The 24231-nt window shown below is 39.4% G+C and overlaps 3 protein-coding genes across 3 annotated transcripts in view; all 3 read right to left on the bottom strand.

Annotated features, from left to right (window-relative positions):
- Positions 1 to 1054: 1054 nt before the first annotated feature.
- Positions 1055 to 13969, bottom strand: LOC308310825 (uncharacterized protein MYH16). Its single transcript, XM_080757271.1, has 5 exons — positions 13250 to 13969; positions 10436 to 10606; positions 9970 to 10170; positions 2291 to 2437; positions 1055 to 2182 (listed from the first exon to the last, which is right to left on the bottom strand). The coding sequence occupies exons 2-5, from the start codon at positions 10511 to 10513 to the stop codon at positions 2030 to 2032; spliced, it is 579 nt and encodes a 192-aa protein (XP_080613397.1). The 5' UTR covers positions 10514 to 10606; positions 13250 to 13969; the 3' UTR covers positions 1055 to 2029.
- Positions 13970 to 14916: 947 nt separating this feature from the next.
- Positions 14917 to 16653, bottom strand: LOC308310684 (kinesin-like protein KIF2A; the record flags this gene model as incomplete). Its single annotated transcript, XM_080757063.1, has 1 exon — positions 14917 to 16653. One exon carries the CDS (start codon positions 16651 to 16653, stop codon positions 14917 to 14919), a length of 1737 nt encoding a protein of 578 aa, XP_080613189.1.
- A 2075-nt stretch (positions 16654 to 18728) lies between these two features.
- Positions 18729 to 24231, bottom strand: part of cntn1b (contactin 1b) — a 35832-nt gene continuing 30329 nt past the window's right edge. The window contains exons 22-24 of the mRNA XM_080757665.1: positions 23258 to 23379; positions 22273 to 22429; positions 18729 to 21518 (exon numbers count right to left, since the gene is read on the bottom strand). Coding sequence (XP_080613791.1) covers positions 21436 to 21518; positions 22273 to 22429; positions 23258 to 23379 — 362 coding nt within the window. The 3' untranslated portion in view covers positions 18729 to 21435. The remainder of the gene's footprint in view (positions 21519 to 22272; positions 22430 to 23257; positions 23380 to 24231) is intronic.

The following is a 24231-nucleotide window of genomic DNA, read 5'->3' as shown; positions in this document are numbered from 1 at the left end:
TTACCGGAACGGGGTTCAACTCCCTGCAGTGCCCTGCTCAATGTGTTGTATTTACGGAATTGCGGAAATGGTAATTGCGGAAATTGAGGCATTGCGGAATTGGTAATTGCGGAAATTGCGGAAAACGAGGAAATGGTAATTGCGGCATGATGTTTTTCATCATTTTTGAGGATTTGAAAAAAATGAAAAAAAAACGATGGGTTATAGCCCATGTTTTTGGAAATAATGGGGAAAAAAATCCGCAATTTCCATTTCCGCAATTTCCGCAATTACCATTTCCGCAATTTCCGCAATTCTGCAATTTGACAAAAACGATGGTTTTTGTCAAATTGCGGAATTGCGGAAATTGCGGAAATCGTAATTCCGCAATTTCCGCAATTTCCATTTCCGCAATTACCATTTCCGCAATTTCCGCAATTCTGCAATTTGACAAAAACGATGGTTTTTGTCAAATTGCGGAATTGCGGAAATTGCGGAAATCGTAATTCCGCAATTTCCGCAATTTCCATTTCCGCAATTACCATTTCCGCAATTCTGCAATTTGACAAAAACGATGGTTTTTGTCAAATTGCGGAATTGCGGAAATTGCGGAAATGGTAATTGCGGAAATTGCGGAAATGTAAATTTATTTAGCAGAGGTTATAGCCATTATTTATTTATTATTTTAGAATTTTTGGAGAATAATCCTCCGCAATTTGCTAATGTTTCTCATGACCTGAGATCAGATTCTAAAAATGTCAGTCGTTCTTCGATTTTTCAAAAATAGCAGACCTACAAGCTCGTAGCGCGACACTCGGTGGCGCGCTATGAGCTTGTAGATCTGCTATTTTTCAATAGCTAAAGCATAACATAATGCTAACACCAAAAGGGGTTCCCGCGCAAAATGGGATAGACTTCATATTTGGGGAAAGTAGACCAGTGCCCAACGTGCACCACTCTAGTTAATATAATGAAAACATGTTAATTAAAATAATTGCACCTTGAGTACGCACAGAGCAATACAATGAATGTTTATTTTCATTTAAAAATGCATTTTCACATTCAACAATAAAATAGTTTGGAGAAGCATTGTTAAGCCTTTTGGCCATCTATATTAAAGAAGTGGTTAACCACTGGAACTTTCAACCTGGCATCCCCATTGTCGGCCTGCCATTATAGAAAAAATATATATAAAATAGCAGATCTACAAACTCTCACTGCATTAAATTGCATCACATTGAAATATGCACTATCCGTTGTAGGACTACGTACAAAGGTCAGGGTTTGCTGATTATCCCCCCTCCCCAAATGGGGCAAATGATGTCAAGGACGACACCAAGCTTTTTCTTTTGTGTGCTCAAGGCCCCACTGGCTCTCGAGGGCCACAACTGGCCTATTGGGGATCCATGATATTGTTCAGTAAGCTGTCCACCTGTGCTTTGTTGTAAACAAGGAATTTTGTTCTATTATCTTAGACCACCATGCACCGGTGTTCACATTTAATTTAAATGTTTTGTCATACAAACATTGACAACATGGGCAGCCATAGCTGAGTCTACATGTGTTCCTGAGCAAGACACTTCTGCTCGGTGAATGCAGAAAAGTCATTTCCCCCATCAGGAGGATACAAATACTCTCTTTTTATATAAGAAATTGGATATAAAAGGGTGTTGTATTAAAACTGGAGTCATTAGAAGTGTGACCATAATAACACACAAGTAGATACATTGCAACATACTGTACACACAATGCACGGTTCCACATTCACAGGTGTTCATTTGAGTACAATTAACTGCTGATGTGTTGTGAAACTACAGTACCGGCCATTCTGTACCTGTACTGTACTCCTCAGTGTTAATTTAACTACAAACCAGGAGAAGAGTCCAAACCAAATGAACCATTTGATTCCATCTCAGAGTTCAGGGTTGAATGAACACTGAGGAAGGGTACAAAACCAATGGGCATAGCCAGAATGATTGACAGCCGCTCTCAAAGGAAACTAGTTGCACTTTGAGATCCTAGACACACAGCCGTTCTAAGTGGCTGCACTTTAATCTATCATGAGCTTCTTGAGAGAGTTGAGATATGCTGGGATGAGGGAGCTGACGGACTCGTGGTCATCGTTGAGGATCTTCTCACCCCTGCCCTCCGACCCCACGGAGCTGGGTGACCTGACCAGCCCAGGGTAGGGTGTGCTGTAACCCTGGAAAACGAGAAGATAGTCAAGAGGATGCATGCATGCAGGTCAAAGAACCTCTTTTCAGGCCGCGCGGCCCTACAAAAATAATTGAACTTTGAACTTGATACTCACAGATGAGTATCCTTTGCCGAAGCTGCCTCGGTTCTTGGTTCTGATCTTGGTGAGTGCCGACTCGGCGATGTCGGCTCGCTCTTCCGCGTCGTCCAGCTCATGAACCGTCTTCCTGTACTTTGCCAGATTCATGTTGGCCTGCTCCTCCTGTACAGCAAGGTAGAAGCCAGGAGGTGAATTGAAAATGTACTGTATTCCCTCAACACGTTTTTGATGAAATCCTTTCTTAATATTTTAATGTCTGTAAGCCTACGAGAGCTTCTTGTTTTGTTCTTCAAACTACTGTATTAGGCTCTGTGCATAACTGTGCTCCCAGATGGTGGCCTGCTCCAGTTCATTTTCCCCATAGATAGATTGGTTTGATCGGTTCAGCAGCAGATTGGAACTGGAAACACGTCATGCGTTTCCGTTTGAAACGTGCTGCCAGAGCCAATCAATAAAAGATGTATCAAGGGCACATGGACGGTAGCACAATAGAAAACAATAAAACCAGACAAATGTGCTAAAACAAACACAGACGGACAGAATCCATGAAATCATATATTCAAAATGGGCTGGATTAAATCTGGAATAAAACCCTGAACGAGAACTTTCTACTTTCTAACTTTCTGGAAACCTGGGATATGCCGATTAGTTATAGCCCATGTTTTTTGAAATTTTGAAAAAAAAAGTTTGCCTCGTTTCTCATCATTTTGGACCATGGGCTATAGCCCATATCGTACGGCATACTATAGCGCGCCGTTTTTCATCATTTTTGAGGATTTGAAAAAAATGACGAAATGACAAAAACGATGGGTTATAGCCCATGTTTTTTGAAATTTTGAAAAAAAAAGTTAGCCTCGTTTCTCATCATTTTGGACCATGGGCTATAGCCCATATCGTACGGCATACTATAGCGCGCCGTTTTTCATCATTTTTGAGGATTTGAAAAAAATTACGAAATGACAAAAACGATGGGTTATAGCCCATGTTTTTTGAAATTTTGAAAAAAAAAGTTAGCCTCGTTTCTCATCATTTTGGACCATGGGCTATAGCCCATATCGTACGGCATACTATAGCGCGCCGTTTTTCATCATTTTTGAGGATTTGAAAAAAATGACGAAATGACAAAAACGATAGGTTATAGCCCATGTTTTTGAAATTTTGAAAAAAAAAGTTAGCCTCGTTTCTCATCATTTTGGACCATGGGCTATAGCCCATATCGTACGGCATACTATAGCGCGCCGTTTTTCATCATTTTTGAGGATTTTAAAAAAATGACGAAATGACAAAAACGATGGGTTATAGCCCATGTTTTTTGAAATTTTGGAAAAAAAAGGTTAGCCTCGTTTCTCATCATTTTGGACCGTGGGCTATAGCCCATATCGTACGGCATACTATTTCGCGCAGTTTTTCATCATTTTTGAAGATTTAAAAAAAATGACGAAATGACAAAAACGATGGGTTATAGCCCATGTTTTTTGAAATTTTGAAAAAAAAAGTTATCCTCGTTTCTCATCATTTTGGACCATGGGCTATAGCCCATATCGTACGGCATACTATAGCGTGCCGTTTTTCATCATTTTTGAGGATTTGAAAAAAATGACGAAATGACAAAAACGATGGGTTATAGCCCATGTTTTTGAAATTTTGAAAAAAAAAGTTAGCCTCGTTTCTCATCATTTTGGACCGTGGGCTATAGCCCATATCGTACGGCATACTATTTCGCGCCATTTTTCATCATTTTTGAGGATTTGAAAAAAATTACGAAATGATAAAAACGATGGGTTATAGCCCATGTTTTTGAAATTTTGGGAAAAAAAAGTTAGCCTCGTTTCTCATCATTTGGGACCGTGGGCTATAGCCCATATCGCACGGCATACTATAGCGCGCAGTTTTTCATCATTTTTTGAAGATTTGAAAAAAATGAAGAAATGACAAAAACGATGGGTTATAGCCCATGTTTTTTGAAATTTTGAAAAAAAAAGTTATCCTCGTTTCTCATCATTTTGGACCATGGGCTATAGCCCATATCGTACGGCATACTATAGCGCGCCGTTTTTCATCATTTTTGAGGATTTGAAAAAAATGACGAAATGACAAAAACGATGGGTTATAGCCGATGTTTTTTGAAATTTTGAAAAAAAAAGTTAGCCTCGTTTCTCATCATTTTGGACCATGGGCTATAGCCCATATCGTACGGCATACTATAGCGCGCCGTTTTTCATCATTTTTGAGGATTTGAAAAAAATGACGAAATGACAAAAACGATGGGTTATAGCCCATGTTTTTTGAAATTTTGAAAAAAAAAGTTAGCCTCGTTTCTCATCATTTTGGACCATGGGCTATAGCCCATATCGTACGGCATACTATAGCGCGCCGTTTTTCATCATTTTTGAGGATTTGAAAAAAATGACGAAATGACAAAAACGATGGGTTATAGCCCATGTTTTTGAAATTTAAAAAAAAAAAGTTAGCCTCGTTTCTCATCATTTTGGACCATGGGCTATAGCCCATATCGTGCGGCATACTATAGCGCGCCGTTTTTCATCATTTTTGAGGATTTTAAAAAAATGACGAAATGACAAAAACGATGGGTTATAGCCCATGTTTTTTGAAATTTTGAAAAAAAAAAGTTAGCCTCGTTTCTCATCATTTTGGACCGTGGGCTATAGCCCATATCGTACGGCATACTATAGCGCGCCATTTTTCATCATTTTTGAGGATTTGACAAAAAATGACGAAATGACAAAAACGATGGGTTATAGCCCATGTTTTTGAAATTTTGAAAAAAAAAGTTAGCCTCGTTTCTCATCATTTTGGACCGTGGGCTATAGCCCATATCGTACGGCATACTATTTCGCGCCATTTTTCATCATTTTTGAGGATTTGAAAAAAATGACGAAATGACAAAAACGATGGGTTATAGCCCATGTTTTTGAAATTTTGGGAAAAAAAAGTTAGCCTCGTTTCTCATCATTTGGGACCGTGGGCTATAGCCCATATCGTACGGCATACTATAGCGCGCAGTTTTTCATCATTTTTGAAGATTTGAAAAAAATGACGAAATGACAAAAACGATGGGTTATAGCCCATGTTTTTTGAAATTTTGAAAAAAAAAGTTATCCTCGTTTCTCATCATTTTGGACCATGGGCTATAGCCCATATCGTACGGCATACTATAGCGCGCCGTTTTTCATCATTTTTGAAGATTTGAAAAAAATGACGAAATGACAAAAACGATGGGTTATAGCCCATGTTTTTTGAAATTTTGAAAAAAAAAGTTAGCCTCGTTTCTCATCATTTTGGACCGTGGGCTATAGCCCATATCGTACGGCATACTATAGCGCGCCATTTTTCATCATTTTTGAGGATTTGAAAAAAATGACGAAATGACAAAAACGATTGGTTATAGCCCATGTTTTTGAAATTTTGAAAAAAAAAGTTAGCCTCGTTTCTCATCATTTTGGACCGTGGGCTATAGCCCATATCGTACGGCATACTATTTCGCGCCATTTTTCATCATTTTTGAGGATTTGAAAAAAATGACGAAATGACAAAAACGATGGGTTATAGCCCATGTTTTTTGAAATTTTGAAAAAAAAAGTTAGCCTCGTTTCTCATCATTTTGGACCATGGGCTATAGCCCATATCGTACGGCATACTATAGCGCGCCGTTTTTCATCATTTTTGAGGATTTGAAAAAAATGACGAAATGACAAAAACGATGGGTTATAGCCCATGTTTTTTGAATTTTTGAAAAAAAAAGTTAGCCTCGTTTCTCATCATTTTGGACCATGGGCTATAGCCCATATCGTACGGCATACTATAGCGCGCCGTTTTTCATCATTTTTGAGGATTTGAAAAAAATGACGAAATGACAAAAACGATGGGTTATAGCCCATGTTTTTTAAATTTTGAAAAAAAAAGTTAGCCTCGTTTCTCATCATTTTGGACCATGGGCTATAGCCCATATCGTACGGCATACTATAGCGCGCCGTTTTTCATCATTTTTGAGGATTTTAAAAAAATGACGAAATGACAAAAACGATGGGTTATAGCCCATGTTTTTTGAAATTTTGAAAAAAAAAAGTTAGCCTCGTTTCTCATCATTTTGGACCGTGGGCTATAGCCCATATCGTACGGCATACTATAGCGCGCCGTTTTTCATCATTTTTGAGGATTTTAAAAAAATGACGAAATGACAAAAACGATGGGTTATAGCCCATGTTTTTTGAAATTTTGAAAAAAAAAAGTTAGCCTCGTTTCTCATCATTTTGGACCGTGGGCTATAGCCCATATCGTACGGCATACTATAGCGCGCCGTTTTTCATCATTTTTGAGGATTTAAAAAAAATGACGAAATGACAAAAACGATGGGTTATAGCCCATGTTTTTTGAAATTTTGAAAAAAAAAAGTTAGCCTCGTTTCTCATCATTTTGGACCGTGGGCTATAGCCCATATCGTACGGCATACTATAGCGCGCAGTTTTTCATCATTTTTGAAGATTTTAAAAAAATGACGAAATGACAAAAACGATGGGTTATAGCCCATGTTTTTTGAAATTTTGAAAAAAAAAGTTATCCTCGTTTCTTATCATTTTGGACCATGGGCTATAGCCCATATCGTACGGCATACTATAGCGCGCCGTTTTTCATCATTTTTGAGGATTTGAAAAAAATGACGAAATGACAAAAACGATGGGTTATAGCCCATGTTTTTTGAAATTTTGAAAAAAAAAGTTAGCCTCGTTTCTCATCATTTTGGACCGTGGGCTATAGTCCATATCGTACGGCATACTATAGCGCGCCGTTTTTCATCATTTTTGAGGATTTGAAAAAAATGACAAAATGACAAAAACGATGGGTTATAGCCCATGTTTTTTAAATTTTGAAAAAAAAAGTTAGCCTCGTTTCTCATCATTTTGGACCATGGGCTATAGCCCATATCGTACGGCATACTATAGCGCGCCGTTTTTCATCATTTTTGAGGATTTTTAAAAAATGACGAAATGACAAAAACGATGGGTTATAGCCCATGTTTTTTGAAATTTTGAAAAAAAAAAGTTAGCCTCGTTTCTCATCATTTTGGACCGTGGGCTATAGCCCATATCGTACGGCATACTATAGCGCGCCGTTTTTCATCATTTTTGAGGATTTAAAAAAAATGACGAAATGACAAAAACGATGGGTTATAGCCCATGTTTTTTGAAATTTTGAAAAAAAAAAGTTAGCCTCGTTTCTCATCATTTTGGACCGTGGGCTATAGCCCATATCGTACGGCATACTATAGCGCGCCGTTTTTCATCATTTTTGAGGATTTAAAAAAAATGACGAAATGACAAAAACGATGGGTTATAGCCCATGTTTTTTGAAATTTTGAAAAAAAAAAGTTAGCCTCGTTTCTCATCATTTTGGACCGTGGGCTATAGCCCATATCGTACGGCATACTATAGCGCGCAGTTTTTCATCATTTTTGAAGATTTAAAAAAAATGACGAAATGACAAAAACGATGGGTTATAGCCCATGTTTTTTGAAATTTTGAAAAAAAAAGTTATCCTCGTTTCTTATCATTTTGGACCATGGGCTATAGCCCATATCGTACGGCATACTATAGCGCGCCGTTTTTCATCATTTTTGAGGATTTGAAAAAAATGACGAAATGACAAAAACGATGGGTTATAGCCCATGTTTTTTGAAATTTTGAAAAAAAAAGTTAGCCTCGTTTCTCATCATTTTGGACCGTGGGCTATAGTCCATATCGTACGGCATACTATAGCGCGCCGTTTTTCATCATTTTTGAGGATTTGAAAAAAATGACAAAATGACAAAAACGATGGGTTATAGCCCATGTTTTTTGAAATTTTGAAAAAAAAAGTTAGCCTCGTTTCTCATCATTTTGGACCATGGGCTATAGCCCATATCGTACGGCATACTATAGCGCGCCGTTTTTCATCATTTTTGAGGATTTAAAAAAAATGACGAAATGACAAAAACGATGGGTTATAGCCCATGTTTTTTGAAATTTTGAAAAAAAAAAGTTAGCCTCGTTTCTCATCATTTTGGACCGTGGGCTATAGCCCATATCGTACGGCATACTATAGCGCGCAGTTTTTCATCATTTTTGAAGATTTAAAAAAAATGACGAAATGACAAAAACGATGGGTTATAGCCCATGTTTTTTGAAATTTTGAAAAAAAAAGTTATCCTCGTTTCTTATCATTTTGGACCATGGGCTATAGCCCATATCGTACGGCATACTATAGCGCGCCGTTTTTCATCATTTTTGAGGATTTGAAAAAAATGACGAAATGACAAAAACGATGGGTTATAGCCCATGTTTTTTGAAATTTTGAAAAAAAAAGTTAGCCTCGTTTCTCATCATTTTGGACCGTGGGCTATAGTCCATATCGTACGGCATACTATAGCGCGCCGTTTTTCATCATTTTTGAGGATTTGAAAAAAATGACAAAATGACAAAAACGATGGGTTATAGCCCATGTTTTTTGAAATTTTGAAAAAAAAAGTTAGCCTCGTTTCTCATCATTTTGGACCATGGGCTATAGCCCATATCGTACGGCATACTATAGCGCGCCGTTTTTCATCATTTTTGAGGATTTGAAAAAAATGACGAAATGACAAAAACGATGGGTTATAGCCCATGTTTTTTGAAATTTTGAAAAAAAAAGTTAGCCTCGTTTCTCATCATTTTGGACCATGGGCTATAGCCCATATCGTACGGCATACTATAGCGCGCCATTTTTCATCATTTTTGAGGATTTGAAAAAAATGACGAAATGACAAAAACGATGGGTTATAGGCGATTACACCTGTTAATTTTGAAGCTGTTATGTATTTGCTTCTTTTTTTTAAGCGTACATTAGTTGTGTGTGTGGCTTGAAAATCACAAAGGGTGTTGATCCGAGGAGATTATTTTGTCGAATGTTCTTTTGTGAATATCATAATCGTGTTTGCAACAGGGTTTATTTTCCTAAAATATCCCAAACCCAATACGCCTAGACCGGCGTAGACCGCATCCCTCCCTGTAGGTTCTCCATAGGTCCAACACCAACGGCATGATACCCGACGGCATTGCTGTGTTCACACGCACAGATGCAAAGCTACACTCTACCATTCATTGTCAATGGAAGCCAGCGACATGAAGGTGCAAAGATGCATCCGACGTTTGTAGCTGCTGCAAAAGCTACAACAGCTACAGTACAAATACACTGTGTAGCTTCGCATCTTTGTACAGTATCTTTTGCATCTGCCCGCACCTTTCCTACTGTGAAGTTGTTCACAAAAAGTTCACCAAACTTTGCTACTACAAGGAAAACATGCACATGCACATTGATACTCTTTTATGTTTTCTCTTTCTTTGCTGTGTTTTATTGTGTTTGCTGTTTGACGTTATATTATATATTTTCTGCTATATAAGAGCTGTCACATTAACCCATTAAGACACAATTTGCACAATACAGTGTATATATGTATATATATACTTTTTTTCTTCAGAAATAGCAGATCTTAGAGCTTGTATATCTGAATAGCCAAAGTATAAAATAATGGAAGCGGTTCAGAATGATCGGGATGCTACATGAACTACTCTTGCTTTAAGCCATATTGAACGGGTGGAGTATAAAACCAACAGACTGTATATGCAAGGCGGCGGGGTCATCATGATCCACGGGTGACTTACGGCCTCCTCCACCTGTCTCTTGTAGGCCTTCATCTTGTTCTGCAGCCTCTCCGCCAGCTCCTGCATGCGCTGCTGGTTCTTCTGGTCCTCCTCGGACTGGAACAGCAGCTCCTTCAGGCGCCGCTCGTTCTTGCGGAGGGTCTTCACCGTCTCGGCGTGGCGCTTCTGCTCCGAGTCCAACTCCAGCTCCAGCTCCTTCACCTGCGCAGAGATGTGCGGTATGCTGGTTATATATATATATATATATGCTGGTAAATACCATGATCTGATCCAAATAGTACATTAAAAAAAAACCCATTGACTTTTAGAATGAGAACCATGAAGTTCCAAAATGCTAAGTCGATTCTGGGGTTTTCAGGACTGCAAGACACTCTATTAAGACTGAATACTTGATTCCTCCAACAACTGCTGCTGGTTTTTTAACGGTGGCTTCACACGTAAGGCCTATAGTATCTATTCTATATACCTTCCCCTCCAGTTTCTGGATGATCTTCTTGCCCCCCTTCAGAGCCATCTGTTCGGCCTCGTCCAGCCTGCTGCTCATGTCTTTGATCTGGGCCTCCAGGCCTTTCTTCACCCTCTCCAAGTGGAGCGTGTGCTCCTGTTCCAGACGCAGCTCCTCTGCCACACGCGCCAACTACCGGAGAGAGAGGGAGAGAGAGAGAGAGAGAGAGAGAGTCCAATGATGTCATTACTGATGCTTAACTAACTTGCAGCTTGCCTGGTGATCAATGAAAGTGGCCAAGTTACTGTATGAACACTTTGATCACTGCATCATGTCATTCATCAGCAGCAGTGACGTGTGGTTTTCTTCTATCATAATGGACGACGGCAGGGTTTTCCCAAAAGATCACAGGGGGGCCTTGTGTTTGTACAAGTCCAACATTTTAAACAGAACTGTTGCTTTGGCATCCCGATTTGAGGTAGCGATGTCACTATATTTTAAAATAAATTTGAAATAGCAAAAATCGCTGATCTACAAGCTCATAATGCACCAGGGCCGCGGGGCGCTGGAAGGTATTTATACCAGGGGGAGCTGAAGGGTGGGAGGGAAAAATGTCTGGTCTTATTCAGGTATAATAATGACTAATAATGACTTATTTAGGACCTAGTTAACCGAGTTAATCATAATAACAGTATGTGACTCTTATTGTGTTGTTGTTTGGGTTAGATTTCTTTAAACCTGGTGCAGGTGAAAGTAAAACTACAATAGGTTTTTGCTGTCTCGTCATGTTGTGTCTATCTGTCAAGTGTCAACTCACTCGCTGTGCATTCAGCACGCTCTCTGATAGACATGTCAAAAATTCTCCTCTCCACCAGCACGGGGTGCTGGAGCACCGGATTCTGAGCTTGTAGATTGGACACTTTTGCTATTTGACACACGAGTGACGAGAAGGATACAGTGTGTGCTCAGCTTCTGTCCAATATGATAAAGGGGAGCTCCAGGGACAGAACGCTTGGAAAGCACTGGATTAAGCAACATGCCCTCCGGGTTTACCTCACAGCTGGCCTTCTTATCAGCAATTACCATTTCCGCAATTTCCGCAATTCCGCAATTTGACAAAAACGATGGGTTATAGCCCATGTTTTTTGAAATTTTGAAAAAATAAGTTAGCCTCGTTTCTCATCATTTTGGACCGTGGGCTATAGCCCATATCGTACGGCATACTATAGCGCGCAGTTTTTCATCATTTTTGAGGATTTGAAAAAAATGACAAAATGACAAAAACGATGGGTTATAGCCCATGTTTTTTGAAATTTTGAAAAAAAAAGTTAGCCTTGTTTCTCATCATTTTGAACCGTGGGCTATAGCCCATATTGTACGGCATACTATAGCGCGCAGTTTTTCATCATTTTTGAAGATTTGAAAAAAATGACGAAATGACAAAAACGATGGGTTATAGCCCATGTTTTTTGAAATTTTGAAAAAAAAAGTTATTCTCGTTTCTCATCATTTTGGACCATGGGCTATAGCCCATATCGTACGGCATACTATAGCGCGCCGTTTTTCATCATTTTTGAGGATTTGAAAAAAATGACGAAATGACAAAAACGATGGGTTATAGCCCATGTTTTTTGAAATTTTGGAAAAAAAAGTTAGCCTCGTTTCTCATCATTTTGGACCGTGGGCTATAGCCCATATCGTACGGCATACTATAGCGCGCAGTTTTTCATCATTTTTGAGGATTTGAAAAAAATGACGAAATGACAAAAACGATGGGTTATAGCCCATGTTTTTTGAAATTTTGAAAAAAAAAGTTAGACTCGTTTCTCATCATTTTGTACCATGGGCTATAGCCCATATCGTACGGCATACTATAGCGCGCCGTTTTTCATAATTTTTGAGGATTTGAAAAAAATGAAAAAATGAAGAAAAAAAATCCGCAATTTCCGCAATTTCCATTCCCGCAATTTCAGCAATTACCATTTCCGCAATTTCCGCAATTTGACAAAAACGATGGGTTATAGCCCATGTTTTTTGAAATTTTGAAAAAAAAAGTTAGCCTCGTTTCTCATCATTTTGGACCGTGGGCTATAGCCCATATCGTACGGCATACTATAGCGCGCAGTTTTTCATCATTTTTGAGGATTTGAAAAAAATGACGAAATGACAAAAACGATGGGTGCCCATGTTTTTTGAAATTTTGAAAAAAAAAGTTAGCCTCGTTTCTCATCATTTTGGACCATGGGCTATAGCCCATATCGTACGGCATACTATAGCGCGCCGTTTTTCATAATTTTTGAGTTAGAGAAGGGGACCAGAGCACCAGGTCAGGTCTCAGGGTGGTTGTTGTAATCTCTCGAGGAAAAACCAGCTGTCGACCATTATCAATAATCATTGTTTATGCTTTTAAAGATAGGCCTATATGTAACTGCCCCCTGGGCTTGGTATGGATTTGATAGTGAGACAGTAGAGTTTCATTACAGATGCTCTTTATTTTTGGTGTGGCACCGTGAAAACTAGAAAAAGCATAAAACACAAAGAATATGCATCACCATCAACATAAAATAATAAGCCAATATAAGCAAAACAACTTGACAATAAGCAAAGATATACTTATTAAAACAATGCAAGTAAGCTTAGCTATGTGAGGACCAAACACTAAACAGCATAGACAAATTAAAATCAGCCTTTGAAAACGAAAAAGTCTTTCACGTATAGCCATGTGTTGCAGTCACATGACAATAGTGTTTACATTGATTAGGGCAATAAAAAACGCTCTTCTTTTAACTAAACAAACACACAACTCTTGGCACTATGAAATGTTCTTATACAGACCTCATTCCGCCTTCCAAGGGGTGTTAAAAAGGGAAATAAAGCATATTTATTTGTGACAAACGTCTAGCTGTTTGGACTGCTAACGCCATCTTTGATTTTTAGAACTCCCGCGAGATTCCCACAATGATACTATACGTGGGCGAATACACAGCAAATAGATGGGCCAACTGTGCCACCTACTGGATCTTTTGTAAACCACACACACTAAGTTCTCAAAGTGTATATAGAGGGAAAACAACCTGTAGTATTATGAAGTAAATATAGCAGCCAGCAATCAATAAAGAAGAACAATTAAAGTATGGCAAATATCAAATAACCATTGGTTGGGGTTCATTTACACTATATGCTATTTGAACCTTCTTTTTACATGTAAAACAATGCTATTCAATACAATTTCTGTTAAGCTCATGAATGCTTTTATAATTATACTCCATTGATTGACTCTTTTTTTTCTTTTTTACCTTTTCTTAATTCATCAAGAATACATTGTAAAGCATTATTCATACATTACAAATCATTAGTAGACAGTAATACTTTACTTACTTTATTCTGCCACTTTTTGGGCATCATACTACTTCCACATACTTTATTCCGCTTTATGCAGTTATTTATGCTTATTCTTTTTATTTTATTTTTTACTTTTCCTTCAGCTTTAATACATTTTCTACTGTACATTATATACATTGCGTGTTTTGGCGAGCCCACGCAGTTTCTGCAGGGAACTGCTTTCTAATTTACAATGGGGATCAATGGCAGACATTGGCACGTCAAAAATCACTTTCACCTAGAAACTCCATTCACACTTTTTATTATTCAGCTTACTGTGGAGACACATGCTGGAACTTTTTTTATTTCGAAATGTTTTGTAGTTTATGAGTTATTTAACTTAAACGCCCAATGGGACATCCTTCCCCCACAAATCCGACCCAAACGAATTATTAATCGACCTAAACAAAAATACAAAAACTATTGGATCAAAACAAAGTAAACTTAATTACTATCTTTCCCTAAATAGACAATCCACTGTGGCAGAATATTTGAGCACAGTGAGAAAAACCTTAACAATGAACTAGGGATGTTAATAGATTAATTTGTGAGCTTGTAGATCTGCTATTTTTCAATAGCTAAAGCATAACATAGTGCTAACACCAAAAGGGGTTCCCGCCTGAAATGGATTTAAAAAAAAAATCATCAATCTTATCATCATTCATCATCACATTACCGGCCAATCACTTTTGGCGTTCTCACACAAAGCTGGGCATAGGAGGGGATAGCACCCCTCAAAAAACTATTGAAAGGGGGGTAGGTGTTACCTAGTAGCTCAGAAAGTCAGTTATAAAATAAATGTGTTTTAGTTATATGTTGGGGTCTTCTGAAAAGTACATGAACAACAACAATAATAAATATAGCTGCAAGCAGTGATAATAATAATAATAAGGGTGGTAATAATAATAATAATAATAATAATAAGCATCATAATCAGTCACCTTTAGCTGAGTTTGCTGACTTTGCACATTATGTGAGATTTGTCCATCCATCCTAACTATTAGTAGCAGTGGGCAACTTTGACACATACCTGGCCACCTTCTGATTACCAGACAGACTAGTGTGTTTGATTTCACAGCTGGTAGAGATAGGCTAAGTGTCACAAATAACCTCTGAGGCTCTTAAAGGGTCCAGCCCAGGGCCTTCTTGGGGTTGATCTGCTTGCTGGCCTGTTCCTCTTTCTGCAGTGTAGAACGGAACAATGTCACCTTATCCTTAAGTTCAGTGAGGATCGCTATCTTCTGGTATAGGATCAGTTCCAGCTGGGTAGCGTATGAGTCCACATCATAGCCCACCTCCTCTGTCATCTCCAGCAAGACCTTCTCATTCTCCTGCCAGCGTGTTGACTCCTGGAAGACAGCTCGGTGGCCTTCTTTAACCTGTTCCTCCATCTCCTCCATCTGAGACACTGCCTCGTGGAAGGTACTCAGCTGAGGAGACACTTCTTCCTCATTCTCTTCACAGAGCATTTTGAGGTCATCTCTGTTTGGCGAGCTGCTCAGCCAGTCCCTGTTGGGTTGACCCCCTTCCATTGCGTGGTTGGGGTCAATTGCCAGCTCCTTCACTCTGTTAGCATAGCGTAGTGTGTTGAGGGTATTGTCACATGACGTCATACCGGGGGATATTGTTGCAATCATGCACGTACGGGAGTTCTCCCCAATGAAGGAGTCTCTGAGGACCTGAGTTAGCGTGCTGGCCCTGAAGGGAGTGTAAGGCATGTTGCGTCCCAGAGCCCTGATGCACTCCTTTAGTGCCAGCAGACTCTTGTTAATCTCAGCTCCCTCCAGGCGAGTCTTGCGGTCGGAACTGGATGTGTCAGCTCCTCTCTCGCTCCCAGCCAGATCGATGAGCGAAAACTTCCCGTGAATCATCATCCCCTTCCTCCGCAGAATGATCTGGAACACAGCGTGGCTCCGAGAAGAGTGGCTGTTGGCTGACGTCTGACCTGATGTTCTGCGGCGGTTTCCCGCTTCTATGAGTTTGAGAACATCCTCCATACATCTGACCTGTTTCTCCTGAAGTCCTACCACCTGAACCTGCTGTTTAGCATCCTCCAACACCCTTAACTTAGATTTACCATTCAGCAGGTCAAACACTTTCCCACTGTAGATTTCAAAGAAGGTTGAGTATACTTGTAGGTCTAACTCTATATAGTTGGGTTTCTTCAACATGAGAAATACATCCCTAGCAGTTAATGCGTAGATGCCCTTGGAACAATCCTGGGTCTTTCCAGACAAATCTCCACCCATAGTATGTGTTTTTCCACTTCCTGTCTGTCCATAGGCGAAGCAGGTTGCCATTCCCCCCTCAAAGATGGTCTCCACTAGAGGCCTGGCTGTGAACCTGTACACCATCTCATTGGTTGTGGAGTCGTCAAAGGCATAATCAAATCTGAAGGTCTGGTTCTCTAGGTAGCGGGTAAGGTCCACCTTCTGTTTGGGTTCATGGACCATGACCACTTTACTGGGAATGGTGATCACATCCAGGTCCTTCATGGCCATTTCCTTCTTGTTCAGTGGACGCTTCCTCACACAAACACATATTCTGTGTTCTTCAATTAGGTCTGCTGAGGTCAGAGGGTTGTAGTCTAGACTTGCTCGGAAATCCCTGATCATGTACATGATCTCATAGTTAGGAATGGTGGTGTCAATCTCCTGTGCTCTCTTCTCTCTCAGCGCCTGCTGCTGTTGCCGACGGCTTTCTCTGTTCTCTTGGATTTTCTCCACCTCCCTCATACAGCTGGGCTTCCTCCTTGTATTCGGAAGTTGTGCTTGAGCCTCCTGTGAAGTCTGTGCAGGCTGTTGGGAGGGGAGAGGTGCTATTTCAGACTGTGGGGGTGGCCTGGCACAGTTCACCATTACTTTGTCATATGTGCCGTCACTACTAGACGGTGTTATTGTACGACGCTTCTTTGCTATTTTTATGTGCTTTTTAATTATGTTTCGCATGTTTTATAATATGCAAGAATAAATGCATATACAGTATGTGTTGTTTGCCAGTCAGGAGGGTGCAGAGGTGTCTGCAAAGTCCCTTTATGTATCTGGATTAGCTTGATGGTATATATTTGATAGAAATTCGAGTTGTTTAGCAGAAAAGTCTGAACACCCTAGAGGTAATATTGACTCAAAATAAAAAGTATCTGACAAATTGTGTGCTGGAACAGTATGAAATATTATGGACTAAACCATATATTGGGTTATGAGTGTATGAGTGTGGTATGAGTGTAACCAGTATTTATATAGCAAAAGTCTCCCACGTTAGTGCCCCTTACAGCTAAATTGATTGGTCAGAGATGATGATGTCACACTCAGACGGATCAAAACTGAATTCTTCATCTTGAATCTCATCACAAAGATACCATTCCATTCTTAAAGTAGTATAGTATAATATACTGAGGGGCACTAGCCCTATACAGCTTTTGTCCCCACATGTCTCAATATTTGCCATTGACAATGAAAGGAGAAATTAGGTTAAATGTTCATTGGAATAGGCTATATGAAAGGTTATCTTTAAGGTGGTGGAGAGTCGATTGATATTGTTCAATCGACCCCTTAAAAATTGTAAAATCCAACATTTATGCTGTGCCGAGTAGTCAATACAGAGACTAATAATATTTGATATACTACGTGGTCCTCACATCTAGTGATCTCTCGCCCCTCTCTCTCTCTCTCTCTCTCTCTGTGTGTGTGCCGTTTGTGAATAAGCTAAGAGAGACCCAACGAGTGTGCCGTTTGTAAAACAAGCTTCTAAATATCCTTTATTTGTACTTTTGTGTGGTAAAAGCGCTCAAACTTTCTTCTTTCCTGCCTTGATCTATCTTGGAGAAATAACACGACGGGAACTGTGCACAAAAACTTGCTTGTCTACATATATATAAATTTCCCTTCATTGTCAATGGCGTTTAATGTTTACTTTACGTCATATGTGGCAGAAATTTGACCTAATTTCTCCTTTCATTGTCAATGGCAAATATTGAGATGTGTGGGGACAAGATTTAGCAGACATTTGACCCGAATTCCCCTTTCATTGTCAATATTGAGAGTTGAGACGTGTGAGGACAAAAGCTGTATATAGGATAGGCCAATTCTGATTGGCCGGAATGAGATTATGGGAGATGTGAAATTGTGATTGGTCGGAATGAGACGATGTATGATGACGTGATAAGAGTGCCCCTCACTTCACACGGGTGTGATTCTTTTTTACTTGTAAAACTGTGATGTGACAATAAAGCTGATTCTGTACCATCACATATTAATATAAATATGTAGGCTGCATACAGCCAGGTCATTGACATGGACAGCCAATGGAGGTTCAGGCAGGGCTGACGGGGTTTCAGACTGGATAGCAGGCAAACCAAACATCAGGCAGGGCATCAGCAAGGACGGTTTCAGACAGGGTAGCTGGGAAGTGAAGTGTCTGGAGTGCTGGGCAGCAGTCTCTCTGGGCAGTGGAGTCAAGAGTAGGCTACAGGTAGGAACAGGATTAGCTGGAGGTATCGGACTCTCCTGGACACTGGGCAGTGATGGCTCCTGGTCTGGACACTGGGCAGGCCAAGAAATGCCTAGCAGAAAACCTGATTTAAGCCTCTATGTGGAGGATTTTAGTATCAGTTTTGGATTCCGTTTGAATGGGCTGTCAATGGGAAATTGAATCTAGTTAGCTCCATGCTGCCAAGATGTCCGTGGTCTGCATATAAGGTCAATAGAGAGTACACCACCCTGGGCAATATAAAAATCTCACTAGAACCATTGTAAGTAATTTAGTTGTTAATGGGTTTACAGCCCAATTAAAACACAGGGCAAAGGAGATAAACAATACAGTCATCATCTGTCATGGCCTTAAAGACCATTCACATAATCACATTATATGATCATCAGTATGGCAACAATGGCAGGCCTCAAACCAAGACAACGCGTCAAAGAAATGTGGCTTTTATTAGCTGGCACAGAGACGATTACAGTGATGAACTATGCAATGAGCTATAGGAACTATAGCTATAGGAACAAGTGGAAATAAAAAAAACTATTCACAGCTAGAAATCTGAGGTGGTTAGAGCATTATACATGTTAGCATTGAGTGAAAAATAAATTAAGACAATATTTCTACACAGCACCACAGCACTATTAACAAGTTATTCTAAAACACTGCAGACATATCACTTAAACCTAACCTGGGTGCTCACTTGGGTGAGAAACAATGGTCTGTACCAGCTAACTTTATTTCCATATGATATTCACGTTTATTGTGTCATCATAATTAAATGCAAAAATTGTAAAATATATTTGTTTAACCTTTTGTGGCATGAACTTTCCATGCCACGTCATAATCCACAATGCAGTCCTATTGTATTGTCCTATAGGGATAGCCATTGACTGTGACAATACTGAATGCAAAGCTAATTAATTGCATATTGGGAAGGAGGGGAATTGAGTTGTTTACATAAAAATATTTACATTTCAGTTATTCATGCCAGAAATCTCAGCTTTGGGCGTAGTTGTGTTTTATCTTGATGTTTGTTGGTGCAGTGCCACACTGATGTCTGCCTGTGTCACAACCAACAAACAACAGGTGCTGATTGGACTAAATATTCTGATGTCACAGTTCTTTGACCCAATGCATATTCTCATCACCTTGCATTGGCATTAGGCATGGCAAACCTTCCATGAGCCTTCCATTTTATGATATCAATTGATTTAACATGATTCTTGAAAAGACAAAAATAATAATTTACGTTTTACAGTGCTAAAATATTTGTTTAAAGAAAAAGATAAAATATATATTGTTTGTGATGTGGCCCCTACAGATAAACCAAAGGTTATGCCAGCTCTCTCTCTTCTTCACAGGCGCTCTTAAAGACAATGTGAGACAAACGTACTACAGTACTATAAGTATATGTCATCATTAGGGATGGAGCTTGTTTAATTTTTATTTATTTATTGATACATTAGTTTTCCAACAGATAAGATGGAAGGCAATTGACCTTTTTACCATTGGAAAATAATATTGAAGAAACTGTTAACTGGTTAATGTGTGTACCGTCCCTTTAAAAGCATAATTTTATTTACCCGGGCGGTGCTGGTTGGCAGGTATCAAATGAATATCAATACAATTTTAGACCCGTTTGTGCCAGCATGGCTGATTAGATTTATTTATTACACGGCTTGGTTGAATGCTTGATTCTGATTGGTCAATCGCCCTGCTCTATAACAGACCGATGGCTAATCAACACCAGCTTTGATCAAAGCCCGCCTCAGAGCACTCGGCTCATTATAGCCCTTTTGTGTCAATTGTCTATTTATCATTTTATGTAAGTAGCCGTGTAATAAGTGGGATAATGTCTGGCTAGGTGGTCATTGTTGGGAGATAATTCACCTTCAGGGTGATTAACCACCTCCGCTTTGCGGATTATCTCCTAACAATGACCAGCTAGCCAGACGTTATCCCTTACTTCTTGATCGCTTCGTGTCTTGATTGTTTAAACATGACGTCATGAGCCGCTATGCTCGATTTGATAATCCCAAAGCTTATTGATACCAGGTACTCAAGCTTGTTACCAGGTTTTTTGGGTATCGGTTTCGAGCTCCATCCCTAGTCATCTTGCACTGCCTTAACCAGACTAGGCCATCGATCGGCACCCCTTGCACTTATAATCTGCCATAGTGTGAACTGGGACGCACAGGTACGGGAAGGAGTGAGCGGATTTTACAGAGAGAGTGGGGGTGTCAAGACATTAAAACGGATCTGGGAACAAATATTTGTTTACCTTTTGTAACATGAGCAAATGTAGGAGCTGCTTTCGGACGGAGTTGCACAACAAGCTTTTGAAAGAAGGGGAAAACAAGCAAAAAGCAAAACTGACACTGGTTGGTAGCATTACAGTATAGGCCATATCTCAACAACATCTTCATACAGTGCATTATTGTGTAAATATATCATTAAGACTGAGAACAATCTGAATTGATTCATTGATTCATGTTCAAAGTGTGGAAATAAAGTGGTGTATGGTCATTACATTTTATTCCCGTTCTTCCTCCTTCAGTATGTAGGCTACTTTCTCCTTGCTTATTATTATGCATTTTATTTATTATGTGCAATGAACTAAAGTAAACAACACTGCTGTAGGGTTCTTAAAACTGAGTAATAGACAGTCAAATAAATATGAGATTGGTGCTCCATGGAGGGCTGGAAAATGGACACAGGCATTCTGTCTGCATTATATTCTTCATTACGTTTCACTCCATGTTTGTCACTACGAACTTAATACAGTGGCTACTATAATACTGCAGCATTTACTACTAGTTTACTAGTGTACAATTGCAATGCCTGTGTCCAAGCTAGGTAAAGATCAGAGCAATGATACAATCTTTGTCACTGTCACCGTTGTCACTCATCCTGGGTGTGACTCTCGTAACCACTGTTCAACCATTCAATGACAAACCTCTATTGGATGAAAATCACCTCAGATCCTCTCGTCAGGAGACACGATGAGCAGACACAACGTAATTAGTTTGAAGATGAAACAGACATGGACATCATCACGGCAGAATATGGATGCTAGGGTCCGAGTGCTCGCGCCACCTCACCTCACCCCAACACAACACCAGAGTCTATTTTAAGGGTGTTAGATACAGAGAAAAGAGCTATATCTCCAAGCCCACAATGCACAGGGCCAACAGCAGCAGAGAAGCCATACCAAGAGAAGGGGTGGTCATGGATGCTTTACCTGAGGAGGAACAAGAAACAAAAATAAAATCAGTAATTCTTCAAATAGCCACTGGTGGAAAGAAATATTCACATTTTTTACTTTACTAATTCACAGTATCAATATAATGTACAGTACAAGTAAATGTAATGCCAGGAATTAAAAATGTACTTGAGTAAAAAATGTAAATACCGTATTAATATTGATGCTCTAGCTACCCTGTTCGCCTCCCTCGAGCTGGCATACACTATACAGCAGACGCTCATGCTCGGTACATTAGTAGCCAAAATAATTATTTTAACTGAGTGGAAGACACCCACTGTACCTTGTTTCACTATTAACGAATTGGTATGATTGATACAGCCTCGACTCCTATATATAACTGCTGTTTGCCCTGCTAATGTGCTCTTGTTAATTTTTCTGTTCTGTATAACTGCTGTTCTGCGTGCCCTGCTACTGTGCTCTTGTTAATGTTTCAAAATTGTTGTATTCATATACTATATTCGCGACCTAGACCCGTCCGGGCTAAGACATACACACAAACACACACACAGACAGATATTTCTTCAGTTATTAGTTTAGATTAGATCCTATTTATACTTCGGCATTCAACGGGACTGCACACAAATAGCAAAGACTAGCCGTTCTACAAGCTTATACTCGCTACACGTTGTGAGCTCTTCTTTGTGTATCTATTTTTTGATATTTGATATTTAAATCAATTAAATGAATTTACATTGATTGATTTCATTATCTGCACCCTTAGTTGTCTCACCTAAAAGCTTAATCATCCTGACAGGGCCATCTCCTCCCTCATAGCGGCCGCGCACCATCATCTCATAGTCCCCTAGCTGGGGCATAGGGAAGTCCATGAAGTGCCAGCCAGTAATGTAGACCTTGCCATAGTAGTAGCCCGTCTTCCTAAACATCACCTGGAACACAGGGTATAAATGGACCTGATTTCACATTCTGTGATACAGTAGTTATCAGCCTTTTTAAGTTCAAGGATCCATAACAGTTTGATATGCATTAGGCCACGGACCCCCAATTTGATACCACATTTTATATATTATGACTTCAATGAGATTCCATTATCTCTGGGACCCCAATCTACACAGTACAAATTCTGCCTTAAATTCGAGGGTGGGTTTTTAGCATACGCTCACGTCAGCACAGCATTTATGAAGTGATCGGCATTTAACCCATTCTGACCTGAGATCAGATTAAAAAAATGTCTTCTACATCCTGACAGTTTTCATTCTGACCTGAGATCAGATTTAAAAAAATGTCTTCTATGTCAGTCGCTCTTCGATTTTTCAAAAATAGCAGACCTACAAGCTCGTAGCGCGCCACTCGGTGGCGCGCTATGAGCTTGTAGATCTGCTCATCAGCTCAGTTTAGCGTTGATAAATGTGACGGCTGAAATCAATCTGGCACGCCCTATAAAATCTTCTTTTTTGTAATGTATAATATTTATTAGTTTTATATATATTTTAGGGGATTTTTTTGATCTTCATAGTTTACAAATAAAAAAAATAAAAAATAGCACACAAATTATTATTGTGTGCTATGATGCAACAAACAATAATAGATGCAACAACTACAATTGCAATTGTAATTGTTAACAAAGCCTAAAAGGAAATTATGCAAATCGTATTTATATGTCCCAAGGTCCAATGCCAAAAATCGCAATTAAATCATTCATCACAATTATTGGGCATGACAATGAATTCAAAGCTAAGCTCTGTCTCCGTGCTTACCTTGTAGTACAGTGGGAAGGAGATGTTGCCAAACCAGTCGTAGTGGAGGTGGTCCCACCACACGTACAACCACATCCCTGTCCAGCTGATCCATCTCCACACCCTGGGAGCCTCAGGTGGCGCTACAACAAAACAAAACAAATCACGCTTCCTACAGACAGTGCTTTTCAAACCTTTTCATTTCAATTCTTTTTTTTTTGCATTTGAGCCACGGACCACCATTGGATGACATTCACCCTCTCAGACCCAAGACATATTTTGTTATCGTTGGATAATGGATTTGATAATACGATTTTTTCCCACAATTCCATGTTGTATTGATGTGGTGCCATTAGGAGAGAGAACAGGCAAACCTAGATCAACATAGCAATTCTACTACATTATGTAATATGTATACTTCTTGTAAATGAAGTAATGCAGATTTTTTTTACAATAATCTAACTCTTGAGAGCGTAACCCATAAGGGTCCATTTGGTTTCATTTTACACTCTCAAGAGTTAAAGATCTATAAGGGCCCATTTATTTGGGGACTCTCCCTCTCTCTGTCATTTAGCTAGGGATCACCTGGAACTCCCTCGAGGACCACTGGTTGAAAACCACTGCAACAGAGGAATACGAGACTGCTCGCCCCTTTACCAACTCGCCCCCACGATTAAAAAAAATGTAGTTACTAGTTAACAGTTAATTTAGTATTTCTCTCCCTCTCTGAAATCTGAAATTATCTTGTATACAGATTTATTTGATTGCATAGTAGTCCATCTCTATACTCTGTAAAATTTAGAAAGAACAACATGTCACAGAGACGGTGACTGCTTAATTAAGTTAATTTAGTACCTTCTAGCAGTTCATTTAATTTTATTAATCACATTTCTACCATGTGGCCCATGTTTTGTAATGGCATCATCATGCTATTATGCCCGTGGATATACAGAGTGAACTTAACAATGATAAATTAATATGATAATACCTTTTAA

This window comes from Protomyctophum bolini, assembly GCF_963924005.1.
Source record: "Protomyctophum bolini genome assembly, chromosome: 23".
Taxonomy (NCBI): domain Eukaryota; kingdom Metazoa; phylum Chordata; class Actinopteri; order Myctophiformes; family Myctophidae; genus Protomyctophum; species Protomyctophum bolini.
Note: the sequence above shows the minus strand (reverse complement) of the source record. Positions and strands in the feature narration are given on the sequence as shown.

Coding starts and splice junctions, on each gene's coding strand:
- LOC308310825 (XM_080757271.1), bottom strand. CDS start 10,513: ATGAGCAGCAGGCTGGACGAGGCCGAACAGATGGCTCTGAAGGGGGGC. Junction 10,171..10,435: donor TCCAGAAACTGGAGGGGAAG/GTATATAGAATA, acceptor ATCTCTGCGCAG/GTGAAGGAGCTGGAGCTGGA. Junction 2,183..2,290: donor TCGGCAAAGGATACTCATCT/GTGAGTATCAAG, acceptor CTCGTTTTCCAG/GGTTACAGCACACCCTACCC.